The sequence below is a fragment of the Anabrus simplex genome, chromosome 1 (genome assembly GCF_040414725.1).
Source record: "Anabrus simplex isolate iqAnaSimp1 chromosome 1, ASM4041472v1, whole genome shotgun sequence".
In the NCBI taxonomy this organism is placed as follows: Eukaryota; Metazoa; Arthropoda; class Insecta; order Orthoptera; family Tettigoniidae; genus Anabrus; species Anabrus simplex.
The window spans coordinates 1564106567-1564118598 of NC_090265.1; the positions used below are offsets into that span (position 1 = coordinate 1564106567).

The window sequence follows — 12032 nt, forward strand, 5'->3', positions numbered from 1 at the left end:
ATCATCATCATCATCATAACTAAGTAACCATCCTCTCTGAAGAAATTAAGTGGAAACAAAAATGAAAATAAAATAAAAACCAATTATTCAACGGAGGAATTTGAAAATGAATTAAAAAACTAAAACAAAAAATTATTTTATTAAGCCAAAAAGGACACAAATGCGTCAATAGGGAACATAAATTCCCTGAGTACCAGAGCAACTGAAATTTATATGCTCTTAACCCACCCACACACATAAATTCAATGACAAGATCAACATTATTCTCGTCATCAGCTAATATGAGTCTGAGTGTCCCCTGCAGGCCGAGGTTCTGTCTTAGACCAGAGAGAGATCTACACATTCTGTGAGGATGTGGGCCACGGTAAATTCGGCACCACAAGGATGCACTGAGGGTCTTCCCTCTTCAGGAGGTAAGAGTGCACAGACCTTTCATGACCTAAACTCAGCCTACAAAAAACTACAGCCTCTCTTCATGAAAGCTGGAAAGAGAACCGTCACATCGCAGTTGTCTTCTTAATTGTTCTGAGCTTGTTGGGAGTTTGGATAGCTAGCCACGTTAATTCCCAGGAAGCCAAGATGGTTTGATATAGCTGAGAACAAATATCCCTAGCAGGTACATTCATAGGTGTAGGTGGTAAAAGTATCACTTCTTATGCAACTTCATTTCCTGCAATCCCAATGTGACTCGGAGGACGTGAAAGTGATTCTGGTGCCAGCATTGCACAACCTGGCTAGAAGGACATGAATCTACTGCACCAGTGGGAAACAGGTGTCAATAGACTGCAGAGAACTTTACAAGTCGGTAAATACGAGAAAATGGGCTCTTTCATCACTCAGCACAAACTGCAGAGCTTCTTGATGAAGAGCTCCACAGTACACATACTACAGACACTTGGAAGCAAGAACTTTGTCCTATCATTATCGCAGATGGAAGGGCATCCAACATTTTCTCCTATCTTGGAACCATCTGTGAGACATAGCGCATCCAGATATCAGTGAACAGAAGTGCTTGGAAAACATCCGATGAACAGAGGCATTGATGTTCACATCAGATCCACGGAGCAGATCTAACCATATATCTGGCCGTGGAACTAGCCACGGAGGTACCTTGCTAGGGGTCTGCCCTAGACCCCACGTTCAGTATGAGACAGTTAATGAGAAAACATTGGAAATAAGGAAGAGATATAGAGATGGCATTCCTTGATTTAGAAAAGACTTAAGGTAGTGTACCCAGAGCAAAGGTATGGAAAGTAATGCAACAGAAAGGATTTGGAAAATAACTGATAGACTATGTGCAAGAGGTGTACAAAAACTGTTGCAGCAGTCCATAGACGCAGGTAGGACAGAGTGGTTTTGGAATGAAAATGGATTACAACAAGGAAGTGTGCTGTCACTACCGTTATTCACAATGGGTATGGATGAAATTGTGAAGGAGACAAAGGTAAAATATGAGGAAAGGGTGTGAAGGTAATGATGTTTGCAGATGATATTGTGCTGTGTTGAGCAAAGAGAGAGGAAGTATAAGGGCATTATTAAAAATTATGGATTGAAAATCAGTAGGGAAAGGAGTAAAACAAAGATGGTGACTAGAAAGTACAGGGAAGGGAAAGGAATGATAAAAATAAAGGGACAAAACTTTGAAATTGTGGATAGCTTTAAGTACTTGGGAAACAAACTGATTCAGGATGCAGGGCTGGACAAGGAGTTCAGTGAAAGGATTGAACAGAGAAATGCATTCTACTAAAGTGTGAGAAACTTGGCATGGAGGACGGAAGTACGACTGAAATATAAAACGGTGATATATAATATGTACGTCTGTCCATTTGGACATTTATTCCATTGTGTCTTCATGAATAAGGACCTTACAGTGCATACCTGGTTTACTGTGCTATTGCCATGTCAACACTTATTTACAGTTGTGAAACTTGGACCCTCTAATGCCAGAATATCAAAAGGCTAAAGTGCTTCCATCTGAAAAAACTTAGATCCACCTTGAACATCAAATGGGAGGACCATGTCACCAATCTTGTAATTCTTGGCCACCACCTCAGATGGATAGGGCATGTCCGTCGCATGAGTGTTACCAGGTTTCCTTGTCAACACCTGTATGACGAACTCTGCTCCAGCATACTATGAAAAGAGCTGGAATTAACACTCAATCCTGGGATGCGCTTGCTGGGATCATACACTATGGCGCCACACTGTTTCCACATCAGTTACTATGTTTGAAGAGGAATAACGTAGACATGAAGAGGCTGAACGACAAGCACGCAAGGTCTGTCACGCTCAGCCCTGTCCTCCCCAGCCAGTCCATGTGATTTGTGTGGACGTATATTTTGTGCCAAGATTAGGCTACTAAATCATATGGAACATATTCACAAAGCATTGTGAGTGTGAAAATGTAAACTGCTAAAGAATGTGTTTGCTCGGATACAAGTTGCAGCCACCAACGACAATTACTGCCCAGTACTGATGTATCCAACTGAGACCTGGACACTGACAAAAAGACAGTAGAATACAATCCGGGCTGATGAACTAAAATGTTTAAGAAGTACGTCACCAAAGACAGGAAAGAACAGAGTAAGAAATGAGGACAAAAGGAAGGAAACTGGAGTGGGAAGGCTTTATGGCACAATGGAGAGGGATAAACTTTAGTCTGGACACGTTAAGAGGATGGGAGAAGGATGCAGAAGTGGATGATGGAGATTCAAACGGAAGGAGGGAGGGCAGGAGGAAGACCCAGACTAAGGTGATTGATAATCAATAAGAATAGTATAACTAGAAGAAACCTGGTCTGGAACACAGTTAAGGAGTAACATTGATGTTTGGATAAAGGAAAGAAGGAAAGGTGCCATATACATTCTAACTTGGCAGGAGCTGCTGCTGCTGCTGCTGCTGCTGCTGATGATGATGATGATGCTGCTGATGATGATGATGATGACAGATTGTTTTAACCATCTTACTGTTCTGGAAGAAACTTTCAAAATGATACAATGTACTTTTGGAACAGCCTGTATGCCACATGGAGATATTGCCGCACTTTTGTATCATATCTGCAATATCGATTTTTCTACAATCTCTGTTATGGAAATTACCAGTAGTTTTGAGTAGGTAGGATTTGACTGGTTAAAGGCACGTTGGAAAGTAAACCCTGCATTCCAACTGGTCACATTTTATGCTTGCCCATTTCCTGTTTCACCATGATCGCAGACTCCTCGGTGGGAGTGCGCGAAGGTGTGTTGATTTTTTCTGCTTGGCCAGTCTAGAGGTTGGAGATGTGGGCTGTGAGCTCCACTCACGTGGGGAGTTCCAGCTCTCCTTGAGGGTAAGCACTCTAGGGCTTGCTAATTTTCAGCTGTAACTTCTTTTAAATTTAATGTAACTTTTTTCTAAAATGCAGGAGTTTCCCTTCTCATTAGAGATTAATTTTTAAAAGCTAAACAATGGCATAATTTCTCAGTTCTTTTTCATATTTGTTGAAGGCAACGAGGTTTCAAACTTTTTTTCTTTGCTATTGGTTTTACGTCGCACCGACACCGATAGGTCTTATAGCGAGAGTGGGATAGGAGTGGGAAGGAAGCAGCTGTGGCCTTAATTAGCGTATAGCACCAGCCTCTGCCTGGTGTGAAAATGGGAAACCATGGAAAACCATCTTCAAGGCTGCTGACAGTGGGGCTCGAACCCACTATCTCCCGGATGCAAGTTTACAGCTGCGTGCCCCTAACCGCACAGCCAACTTGTCCGGTGAACCATTTTGTTAACCTTAGTTTTAAACATCCATCATGTAATTCTACATTAATCCGAAACGCATTTTCTCACACAATGACATCGCGATGTAGTTACCTTCCCAATTTCAAACATTTTGTTTGAAGCTACATTTTTCTCTCTTGTAGCTTGAACTTAGAATGAGAATAGCCCACTATAAAAATGGATCTAAAATATCCAAGTAGGGTTTTAGGTCATGTGCAATGAGCACAAGTTTTATGTCAGTCCACTCGGTGTATTGGAACTGATAACTATCTTCATTTTAGTTTAACTGTTTCCATATTTTCCTTTAATAATTATTCAAGGTTATGTCATGGAAATTTGTCTATTGTTTTTCATTTTCTTTTGAGACTTGATTTTGATGTTAAAATAAATTTGTACCTAAGGAAAAATTACCTTTTTTTTTGCAGTTGTCATCCTTAAAACGTTACATACCAATATTTCCTAGGGCCGTTTCTCTTTGACATCCTTGTCATTATTTGTCTTTTGATTTTGCTTTAAAATGGTCGATGTTAACTTGCCAAAACTTAATTAATTTTCGTGGCTTAATATTCTTTTACTTTATATTTGTTAAGCCATTTGTAAGGCTACACAGATGATTGATCAGAATGTCTACAGCAGCTATGAGTGACAGAAAACAGTAATGTATCTTTCTAGGAAAAAATAAGAGAAGAACAAACTTAATTATAAATACTTCAAATCGTTCCCTTTGAATTACATATCTATATCCACATTTACTATTTTGTGATTTTTTTTCAACGTTGACAACAGGAAATAACAAGTAATCAATTATTTTCAAAAGCCCTTCCCCTTCGATAGCATGGCTAATCCTATTTCTTCCAGATGTAACATTACTACTAATCATGGAAACCCAACTGCTGGTGGTATAGAAGTTAATTCTCGTGTTCCAAAAAGCAAAATAATTAATAGATGTATTAATCCAAACTTAATTTTATGTGATTCAGGTACTGTTCATGGATATACAACATTTTATTTTGTCAGTGCTGACACAGCACACAACAGGTGATACTCCCTTTTTTTTAGTGCATCCATATCCCAAAATTCAGCCAAATTTGGTAAATTACTAACATCCCTAGAAAAATTTCTTGTGTCAATGTTTCCAACCAAAAAGAAGTGAAGTATTCAAATTCATAACCTAGTATTTTCTGCATAATAAAAAATTAATCCTATACGTATTTTCTCATGAAATGACATCGCGAAGTAGTTACCCTTGGCAATTTCAAACATTTTTGTTTGAAGCTACATTTTTCTCTCTCATAGCTTGAACTTAGAATGGGAACAGCCCACTGTAAAAATGGATCTAAAATATCCAAGTAGGTTTTTCTTTTGCTAGTGGCTTTACGTCGCACTGACACACATAGGTCTTATGACGACGATGGGATAGGAAAGGCCTAGGAGTTGGAAGCGGCCGAGGGGAAAGCATGGAAAACCATCTTCAGGGCTGCTGACAGTGGGATTCGAACCCACTATCTCCTGGATGCAAGCAAACAGCCGCGTGCCCCTAACCGCACAGATAACTCGCCCGGTAAGTAGGGTTTTAGGTCATATGCAATGAACAGGAGTTTTATGTCAGTCCAATCGGTGTAGTGAAACTGAAAACTATCTTCATTTTATTTTAACATTTACTGATAACTATCTTCATTTTAATTTAAGTTTCCAATTTTTTTCCTTCCATAATTATTCTAGGTAATGAATACATTTACATAAAGAAAAATCTATTTAGGCCTATGAAGGCTAATTCTCATTCTTAAACCTTACATTTAAAGGTTAATTCTTTCATTGAAAAAAAAAACAAAACAAAACACACACACACAAAATACTCTGAATTTCCACACCTATTTTATATCAGACACATTTTTTAACTGTTTAATGAAATCATATATAGATAGACAGATGCATGAAAAGGAACACATAATAGGATAAAACACAATGATATATCAGTGCAGGAAAGGGAAAAAATACTAAGAGGAGAAAAGGAGAAACATAAATGTGAACACATGAAAAGGACAAGTTCTCTACATTTTCATAACCTGCTGTCTTCAAACTGACAGGCTCTCTCCTCATCAATCCCATTTCTTCCTAGAGCTTGTTTGTTTCTCTTTCCTAGCTTCATCAGGAGAGCAGGCTTCAACACTCACTGACAGATCTTCAGTCTTAATGTCGGAAGTACAGATAAATACTTAGAAGGGAAAAGACTTAATAAAAGTGGTAAAAGACAACACAGAAGGATAAAAGGATACCAACAAGAGTGTAAGAAGGTTTGGAGATTGTCATCTCATTTTATTTCCATGTTTATCTTTGTTTCTTCATTCTACTGCCGGCCCCGTGGTGTAGGAGTAGTGTGCCTGCCTCCTACCCTGACGCCCCAGGTTCGATTCCCGGCCAGGCCAGAGATGTTACCTGGATCTGAGGGCTGGTTCAAGGTCCACTCAGCCTACTTGATTAGAATTTAGGAGCTATCTGATGGTGAGATAGCAGCCCCGGTCTAGAAAGCCCAGAATAATGGCCGAGAGGATTCATCGTGCTGACCACACGACACCTGGTAAACTGCAGACCTTCGGGCTGAGCAGCGGTCCCTTGGTAGGCCAAGGCCCTTCAGGGCTGTAGTGCCATGAGGTTAGTTCCTCATTCTATTCCTCCACTTTTCCCAAATTGACCCGTTATTGTGTATTTCCTCTCTGCAAATAACCTCACTCCTTGTGGGTGGGGTTAACTTCCAATAAGTAACCAGGGGAACCTGACCCCTACAGAGCGTGTCCCCAGGTAGCAGATAGGGGGCCCCTACAGTATGTAGGGCTGGTTGAAATAACCAATACAACCCGCGGACCAACAGATAGCCCAATTCCTGGGGGTTTTAAAATACTGGGACACCCTCTCTTCAGGGGTCATAAATATGGAGGGCCCTTGCCCTGGGTTAAGGGTGAAGACCTCAACGGCATCTATGGCGGAGAAGATGGACTTCAGTACGGTGGAGATGGCGGAAGAGGCAACCCATCCTTCTGGGGTATACAGATGGAACCTACTGCCTTGTAGGACGAGGAAGGCATCCTCAAAGGCTAAGGGAGTAAACCCTAGCAAGTCAGCAGGAAAGTATTGAGTACAGTCGCTTTCAATAAGAAAAAGAGCCTCGGAAAGAAGATTATAGAGCAGACTGAAACGTCTTCTCAGACAATTGTAAAGTATGATGACCGTAAGGCTGATGATATACAATGTCCTGAAAGGAAACCCCAAATAAAAAAAAGACCCAAATACCGAATTGGAACTATGAACATTCTATCATTAACTGGTAGAAGAACTCCTAGACATGATGGATAGAAGAAAAATATCAATACTGGGATTAAGTGAGACCAAATGGAAAGGAATTGGAAGTAAGAGACTTCGTGGAGGATATAAATTATACAGGAGTGGACAGGAGAAGGTAGCAAAAAATGGTGTTGGATTCTTAATTAACGAAGGGACTGATGCTACAGCTGAAGTTATCTGCAAAAGTGATAGAATCATTAAAATGTTCATGAAACTGGAGAACACCGTCATACAAGTGTATGCCCCACAGACAGGCTGCAGTGATGAAGACAAACAGAAATTTTGGCAAGACCTGGAAGATACAGTTAAAGACGAAAATGTTATTATTATTATTATTGGAGATCTAAATGCGCAAGTTGGGATAGACAGACTTGGGTAAGAGAACATCATTGGTCCACATCGATTTGGACAAAGGAACCCAGAAGGAGAACAACTACTAGATCTGTGCAGAAGAAATGATCTTATAATCAAAAATACATTCTTCAAAAAAAGAGACAGTTACAGAATAACAAGGTACAGTTGGGATGGCCAGTATAGAATATTGATTGACTATGTAATCATGAATAAAGATGGTGGCAGGTACATCACAGATGTAAAGGTCATCCCTAGTGGAAGCATGGGCAGTGACCACAGATTGTTGGTAGTAGACTTCAAACGTAAGACTAATGAAACGCAGAAAATTATCACGAAAAAACCAAGGGTTAAAACTTGGAAGTTGCAAGAAGTCCAAATAAAGGAAGAATACAAACTAAGGATTCAACAGAGTTTGCCGAAGGGTGAAGTAACCAGTGTTAATGAAGACGCTTCACTTTTGTGGGAGAAGCCTAAAACCTATGTGGAGTTACAAGTTCTATCAAAAGGAAAAAGGAGACGCCATGGTGGAATGATAGAGTGAAAACAGCGGTGAAAGAAAGAAACCAAATAAAGAAGGCACTGGACAAGGAAAAACAAAAACAGGGACAAGAACAAAATGAACAAGAAATACAAAGACTTCAAGGAGTATACAGGAACAAGAAACTTGCTGTAAAGAACATTGTAAGGGAAGAAAAAGAGAAGAAATGGAATGAGTTTGCAGAAAAACTGGAAGTGGACAGTAGAGGAAATATGAAAATGCTATACAGAGTAGTGAAAAACAAGTGAAGGGATCAAGAGACCATAAAAGCAATAATAGAACATGATAATGGAACTCTGGCACTAGAAGAGGGAGAAATTAAACAAGCACTCAAGATCTATTTCGAAAAGCTGCTGAATGGAGATACAGAAAACATAACAACGGATAGAGGAGAGCCAAGTCGAGGAACCACAACTGAACCACCAATTACATGGCTTGAGGTTGAAAATGCGCTTAAGAGCATGAAGAAAGGAAAGTCAGTGGGCATGGATGAACTAAGTGCAGATATGCTGAAAGCAGTATGAATTCCAGGAATCCAATGGCTCTACAGACTACTCAACAAGATATGGGAGGAAAATACTATTCCTGAGGACTGGAAGATGGGCATCATTGTACCTCTGTTCAAGAAAGGAAGCCGACGAAAATGTACTAATTACCGTGGTATCTACTGTCTCATGTCCTGAAAATATTGGAAAAAATAACAGAGACCAGAATCAGAGATATTGTTGAACCAATTTTGGAAGAAGAGCAGTATGGTTTCAGACCAAGAAGGTCAACTACAGACCTTATATTTGCAATTAGGATGCTAATGGAAAAATACTGGGAGAAGAACAAGCCTTTATTTCCAATATTTTTGGACATTGATAAAGCATACGACAGTGTACCAAGGGAAAAAATTTGGCAATGCATGAAAGAACTTCAAGTGCGAGACAGCCTCATAGACAAAGTAAAAATGTTGTATAGTGGGAACAGAAGCTGTATTCAAGTAGGATGTGATTTGTCGGACTGGTTTGAAACAAAGAGAGGAGTGCAGCAGGGCAGCTCATTGTCACCACTTCTATTTATTATTGTAATGGATGTAGTATTGAAATCTATTAAAAGGAAAGATCACAGAGATATCAAAGCCTTCACATTTGCAGATGATGTTGCGATCTGGAGTGACTCAGAAGAGGAATTGGGAGAGAGAATGTAAAGCTGGAATGAGGAGTTTAAGAAATATGGTTTAAACATCAGCAAGACCAAGACGGTGGTGATGAAAGTGTATGGGGAAGGAGCAGAACCAATAGTCATGTTAAATGAAACCCAACTGGACAGCGTGCCAGTTTTCAAATACTTGGGTAGCATTATATCAAATGACAACCTAGCAAAACATGAGGTGAACAATCGAATCAATAAGGCAACACAATTTTACCACCAGGTAAGACACCTGCTGTGGGATGATCAAATACCCATGAAAACAAAAATGACATTGTACAAGTCCTATTATATACCAATTCTTACATACAGTCTCGAAACCACAACACTGACCAACAGAGATAATTCTAAACTTCAGGCAGCTGAAATGAAATTCCTATGCACTATGATCCAGAAAACCAGGAAAGACAAGATTAGGAATGAGCAAATTAGAGAAGAAGTAGGAATAGATGATTCTCTCCTCAATAAGACTCAGATATCAAGACTGAAGTGGTTTGGTCACATGAAGAGGATGCCAGTAAACATAACTGCAAGGAAAGAATTTGACAGAAAAGTAGAAGGAAGATGAATCGTGGGAAGGCCACAAAGGAAATGGATAGATTTAGTTAAGAATGATGTACTGCTGAGAGGTCATGACTGGGACAAGTTGGTGGAGGAAGAATAGTACAAGGACAGGATGAGATGGACGAGGCTCATATACCACACCTGGGAAACTGGAGATGGTTTAGGATGATGATGATGATGATGATTGTGTATTTCCTATTATGGGTTCCTTTCAAGTTGCTATTTTTCCACATAAGACTTGATCAGATACTTGCTTGTTTCTTTCCACACCTAACTTATATTTTTAACTGTCAAAGTGACTGACTACATAATAATGGATTTAATGAACAAATTAATACTCAATAATAGAAGGATTCACAATTATCCATTAACAAATACCCCCCATTGTCTCCCACAACTATTTCAATTTATTAATAACTAATAATACAGTTCTAATTTCAGTGTTTTATATACAGTAGAACCCCGGCAATCCAAACTAATTAGGGCTGTGGTCTGTTCAGATTTGTAAATGTTCAGATTATCCAAACAAATCATGTAATACTGTATACAGAACACAGTATACAGTTACAACATTAGCAGCCACAAGCAAATGTAGAAGGTTTAGTTCTGTAAGTCAAAAGTGAATTACAAAATTTCTAGTTAAGTTACTGTGTTCTCACACAAATATGAAAGTTGTCTAAACTAACAGGAAAATACATTGTTAAACAGTGCATTACAAAACATAGTAATGACATTTTTATGCAACAAGCATGTTTTGCACTTACAGTTCAGAAAACAGTATGAAAGTGCTTACTGTATTTGTCATTTCTAGTTTATAGCTTGAATTTTACTACAGCTGCAGTATACTAATTAACAATATATTATACACATCTGGATTTCTACAGTACCACTAAATGCTGACTTTAAAAAAAAAAATTTTTTAAAGTACTATACTATGATTAAATCCTTTCTTTACATTGCAAGTAGGATTTTAATTTTTCATCCCTTGTCACAGATTCTGTTTGGATTAGCCAAAAATTTGGATTTTCAGCGTTCTTCTGTGTTCATAAGACTACCTGGGTTTGATTTTGTGACTGCAGCCCTTGATTCAGCATCAACCTCGTCTGCTTCTCCACATCATTTCGATGTAAACGTATAGTTCGTAACTCCTCCTCAACCACCTCTAGGCCAGAGAGGTCCACATCTTCTGTGATTTGAGCTTTAAAAACAAAAACTCTCATTAATGACTTAATCTGATTGAACAAATAAGAGAGAAACAAATTCTAGTACATTTTGCCTTCAAAAGTTATTCTCAACCAAATACCTATATAGATCCACTAGAGCTGGCAATCTGCCCATGTGTGAGCTGCTACACAGAGAAAGGGTGGGGAAGCTAGCATGGACATCTTAAGGGGTTTATGAGGGCTCAATTTCTGGCCTCATGCGACATATCTGGTCACGGCATCCCAGGGAAAGGTGGTCGGAGTTCCTCACCAAGCAGTGATGTTGCAGCCAGACAGATTTAGTTATAGATTTAGTTGTAGTTAAGTAGTTAGTCCAGTCATGTGCTACCTTTATTTTCTTATACTGATGGTTTGTAACTATGGTGGGGTAATAAAGCTGTAATGTAATGAAGTTAATGTATATAGATCCACAATATTTTATACAGGCACAATATTCACATCAACCCTTTCCAACCCAAAGTATTTAACATGTTCAGCACCAGACAACCTTCCCATTGGACCAGTTTTTTTTTTACTAATCTCTTCTTAAATACATGAAACTATGGGCTAAAATGTAAATACACATGAATGAAATTAAAAATATGTGTTTTTTTTTGTAACGGATCTTGGGGATCACCATGGTCCTGTTATAAAAATGTTCTGCTGGGATCAGTGGTCCCACGCAGTGATCCTGGCAAATTTCACTCACATTTATAGGAAGTATTTTCATTTGCATATTTTTGGGTTATTTGTGCTTCAACAGCTGGAAAAACAGCATCCACACTGATATAAGATCACTGGTTTCTTTTATCCTCCTCCCCCCTCCTTTCCCCTTTTCCAGCTCCTGCCGGGTCGGGGCATTTATAGTACTTCTCTACATTCCTCTCTCCTTCCACCATTCCTCTTCCATCATTTTGTCCCAATTCAGGTTTCTTCTTCCTGCCCTCCTCTTTATTGAACCGATCCACCTGGTTTTAGGTCTCCCTTTCCCTCCAACTTCATCTCCTACATCTGTTTTTTCCCCCCCTGATCCATCCTCTTTACAAGTCCAAACCATCTTAGTTTATTCCTATCAATTCTCTCATCTA

At 39.2% G+C, this 12032-nt stretch overlaps 1 protein-coding gene across 1 annotated transcript in view; it reads right to left on the reverse strand.

The window, feature by feature from the left end:
• Positions 1–12032, reverse strand: part of fws (four way stop) — a 171850-nt gene that overhangs the window by 99420 nt on the left and 60398 nt on the right. The window contains exon 5 of the mRNA XM_067138127.2: positions 10798–10940. Coding sequence (XP_066994228.1) covers positions 10798–10940 — 143 coding nt within the window. The remainder of the gene's footprint in view (positions 1–10797; positions 10941–12032) is intronic.